Raw genomic sequence first — 4,280 nt, 5'->3', positions numbered from 1 at the left:
CCCACTCACGGACCAGCACTCCTGCCCCCAGGCGCCCCCAGCCCCCACTCACAGTCCACCGAGAGGCTCAGGGAGACATGCTGGGAGCCCAGTGGGTTCTGAGCGTGGCAGGTGAATTCTCCTTCGTGCTCCCTCTGTATCTGAGGCAGCTCCAGGACCCCCAGGTCTGAGGGCTGGGAGGGGTGCAGAGTCTGTCCCCCCCGGGCCCAGCTCAGCGAGGCGGGGGGGTTGCTGTGGGCGACACAGAGCAGACGCAGGTTTTGGCCCTCCAGGACTGGGAGGGCCGTGCCGTTCCCGAGGTTTTCTGTGACTGTTGGATGGAAGAGGCAGGACAGGTGCACGGCTAAGGGCGCGGGGACCCTCGTGCAAGCCCACGTTCCTGAGGCCCGGGGCCCCCGGGCGGCACCGAGGCACCCCGGCTCCTCCGTCTCCCTTACCTACCTGTCCTGTTTGCTTGGGAGACCATCACCCTCAGGTGCTCTGGGGCATCTGCAACAGAGACAGGGTACCAGTCGGACGCGGGCTGCATGCTGGGCAAAGGGTCCCCGGAGACGAATGACAGCGGCAGGTGGGGGAGGAGGACCGAGTCACCCGCTGAGGTGATTCACCACCGAGTGACACAAACCACCCAAGGGAACAGATGAGTGAGAAGGGCAGGTCCCTGTGTTACGGTGGTTTTTGATAAGAAAGACGAATTTGGCCGCAGACCCCAGTTCCTGGCACCAAGCTCCGGAAACCCTGGGATTTCTACGGGATGAGGGCGACGAAGGTGTCTTGCTGTTCACAACGGACCCCTTTTCACCCCGCCTCAGTTGATGCCATCGAGGTGACTTTTGGGAAGCGCCTAAGGATGGGGGCCGGCTTCTAGGGGAGCCCCATGTGAGTGGAGGGTTGGGACTCCCAAGGGAGAAGGAGCTGGAGGCCAAATTCCATCACCAGGGGTCAAAGATTTCATCGATCACGCCGATGTGACGAAGCCTCCATCAAACCCCAAAGGACGGGGTCCGGAGAGCTTCTGGATCAGAGATCCATGGAGAGGGTGCGGACGCCCCACGCCCTGCCCCGCACCTGGCCCCGTGCATCTCCTCCATCGGCTGCTGAGGTATATATACCCTTTCCTAACACACCGGTGGTCTGGTAAGCACCGTGTTTCCCTGAGTTCTGCCCTGTGTGGCAGACTGGTCAAGCCGGGAGAAGGGCCTGAGGAAGTCTCCCCGCCAGCCTCCGACCTGTGGTCCGAAGCACAGGGGACAACCTGGATTTGCTATTGGTGTCTGCGGGGGAGCAGCCTCGTGAGAGTGAGCTTTGAACCTGAGGGGTCTGACGCTATCACTGGGAAGATAGTGTCAGGATCAATTGCAGGACACCCGGCTGGTGTCAGAGAATCGCTTGTTGACGGGGAGAAAAAGACCTACGTAAGAATCGGAACCAGAATCATCAGTGCGACAGGCCGGAGGCTCCGGGTCCCTTTGAGCTCTGGCACCCCGCCTGCCGCCCCGGCCCCCTCACCCTCTCCCCTCCTGGCCCCTGGGCCCTGCGGGTCACACTCACACTGCACGGAGAGGTTCAGGGTGCGGTTTAGGAAGCCGAGCCTGTTCTCCGCTCGGCAGGTGTAGCGCCCCGCGGCCCCAGGCGTCACCTCCGGCAGGATCAGCTCCAGGCCTCCAGAGCCCGAGGGCTGGGACCAAGAGACAACTCTGTCCTCCAGGGCCCAGCTCAGGGTGGTGGGGGGTCTGCTGTCCGCAGCACAGAGCATCCGCAGGAACTGGCCTTTCTGGACTTCCAGACGTGGCCCGTCTCCCTGCGGCTCCAGAGCTGCAGAGACAGGAGGGGAGAGAGACAGGTGAAGAGCTGCAGAGCTGAACGCCATTCCCCCACCTCTGACACCTTTTCCTCCCCCTCATCCCCTGGCCGGCCCTGGCCACCCCACGGGCCCCTGGTACCTGATCCCTTGGCTTTGGAAATGCTGATATTCAGGCCTTTCGGGGCATCTGCAACGAGATTGCACGCTGGCATTGCGGAGGAACTTTTGGCTCCCCACAGCCAGAGAGAACCCCCTTGGGGAACAGAAAGCGTGACTATCCTCGGGAAAGACAAGTGACAAAGACACACTTGTGGGGAAAGGACCAAACGGCATTCACTTCCCCTCCCATCGTGAGACTGTGCCCCTTCCTGTCTGTGGACCCCCGAGAGCTGCCCACCGCCAGCCCCATCTCCCTAACCCCACCCAACGGGGGCTGTCGCTCACCCTGAAGTCCCCCACCAAACTCACAGGCCACGTTGAGCTGGACAGTGTTTTTGGCGCTCACACCCTTTCTGGAGAAGTCCACTCGGCAGGTGAGGTCAGTGCCATGGTCCTGGGGTCTCGGCGTGAGGGTGAGCACAGAGACGTGGGAGGTCGTCAGTCTCGTCTCTTGGGAGGAGAGGGCAGCCCCCATCCAGGAGAAAGTGGGAGCTGGACATCGCTCAAAGTCCGAGTCGAACACACAGATGGCTTTCACCTGGTGCCCAGGCTCCAGGGTCTCTGGGACGTAGACATCTGGCTTCCGTGTCAGAGCTGGACAAGAGAGGGTACAGTCCTGGTCCCCAGACGGGGTACTGCAGGAGGTGTCCCCCAAGATCTATTTCCTGCAGGGAGGGGTAGCAGGCAGGAGAGGAGATCCCACCCCATTCCGAGTCAAGCCAGTTCCATACCTATCACATTCAGAGAGAACACGTCTTCCTTGAAATTATATCGCACGAAAGTGCCTCTCTCGATCCGAAAGAAATAGGTTGCCCTGTCACTCATCTGTGCGTCTCTGATTAGCAAGGAACAGGTCCCGTTTTGGGGACTGCCCACAAGCTCGAATCGGCCCCGGGCATCTGTTCGCACATTCTGAGACTGGTTGTTTGTGGCCACTGGAAGATCAGTGGTCATGGTGGGCTGGTATTCGAACCAGTAGCCGTAAGCTGGGGTATCGTCGGTCCACTGCTGGCGAGGGTAGGAGACGGTGCAGGACACGAGCACACACAGGCCTTCCTGCACCGTCACCGTCCTCTGCACCCTCACTGAGAATCTCCAGTAGTCGGCCCGCGACCCTGCGAGAGAACACAGGCGAGCTGCCACCCCAGCCCCAGCCCCAGCCACGGCCCCGGCCCCTCCGGCCCTCGGCCCACTCACCGCCCCCCAGTATGGCGAAGAGGATCAACGAGAGCATATCTGCACGGGGGGAATGAGATGGGCTCACACCTCCGACGGACGCCGTGTCTGGCCCTGGCTGGGGCAGAAGGGGAAGCCAGGGGAGGGCGGGCAGGCGGAAGCTGAGCCCGAGAGACTGAGGCGTGAAAGAGCTGCTCTGAGGCCCATGGGAATCTCCCTTCCTGCCCGCCCCCCACCTCCACTTGGCCCACTTGGCCGCTCTCCTGGGCCTTGCCTGGCCTTGGGCTCCCCGACCTGGGCCTTCCAGAGTCTCCTGCGGGGAGGGAGTGGAAGGCACAGGGTCCAGCCTGGGGGGCCCAGCTGTGGGAGGGTGGAAGGGGGCGGCTCTCGGCCTGGGCCCCAGGTGGGGGTGGGTCGTTGCAGAAGCAGAAGTGAAAGTCCACAGCGAGCCCTTCCTCCAGGGGCCCCTGGAGCTGCAGGTGAGTGAAGGTGAGGGTAGGTTTGGGAGTAGGGCGTGCGGGGCTGGTCTTGCCAGATAAAACGCAGGACGCCCACTACGCCTGACTTTCAGATAAACAACGAATCGTTTTTTCAGTATAAGCATGTCCCAAATATGGCATGGGACATGCTCATACTAAAACGATATGTCGTCTGTATTTGAAATGCGGATTTAACTGGGCGCCTTGCGTTTCTACTTGCTGAATCCGGCGGCTGTAGGCCGGCCTCGGCACCACCCCCTCCTCTCCCTGGTGGGCTCACCAACCCCGGTCGGTCCCTCGGGGACACCCGCGCCCGGGACCTGAGTCGACTTCCCCATCCCCCCTCCTTCTTCTGTTGTACGATTGGACGCACTTACTTGTAATGCCCCTTGTGATCAGAACACCTGCACCCACAGGGAACGCCGAGGGTGGCAGTTGCTGGAGATGTAAAGGACATGGGGGGTGTGCGGTGAGCGAGGCGCACTCCCCCAGCTGTCGTCCCCCTCGCCCGGCCTCTCCTCCTGAAATGACTCTATTCCGGTCATGCGGAGACACTGCTAGTCCATCGAGCCTCAAGCCCTGGGACCTCGTGTGTGGCAGGCGCTACACTGCATATGGGAGATGCACGGGTCCATCTGGCAGTGTCTGACCTCAGGGGGACC

At 61.8% G+C, this 4,280-nt stretch overlaps 1 protein-coding gene across 1 annotated transcript in view; it reads right to left on the bottom strand.

The window, feature by feature from the left end:
* The window catches only part of LOC120584012 (sialic acid-binding Ig-like lectin 16), a 7,322-nt gene extending 3,697 nt beyond the window's left edge, over positions 1–3,625 (bottom strand). The window contains exons 1-7 of the mRNA XM_039839589.1: positions 3,161–3,625; positions 2,695–3,078; positions 2,273–2,557; positions 1,944–1,991; positions 1,552–1,815; positions 442–489; positions 53–310 (exon numbers count right to left, since the gene is read on the bottom strand). Coding sequence (XP_039695523.1) covers positions 53–310; positions 442–489; positions 1,552–1,815; positions 1,944–1,991; positions 2,273–2,557; positions 2,695–3,078; positions 3,161–3,197 — 1,324 coding nt within the window. The 5' untranslated portion in view covers positions 3,198–3,625. The remainder of the gene's footprint in view (positions 1–52; positions 311–441; positions 490–1,551; positions 1,816–1,943; positions 1,992–2,272; positions 2,558–2,694; positions 3,079–3,160) is intronic.
* Positions 3,626–4,280: the final 655 nt, after the last annotated feature.

The sequence above is a fragment of the Pteropus medius genome, unplaced genomic scaffold, assembly GCF_902729225.1.
Source record: "Pteropus medius unplaced genomic scaffold, Ma_sr-lr_union100, whole genome shotgun sequence".
NCBI lineage: Eukaryota > Metazoa > Chordata > Mammalia > Chiroptera > Pteropodidae > Pteropus > Pteropus medius.
The sequence above is the reverse complement of the archived record's forward strand: the minus strand, read 5'-3'. Positions and strand labels throughout refer to the sequence as shown.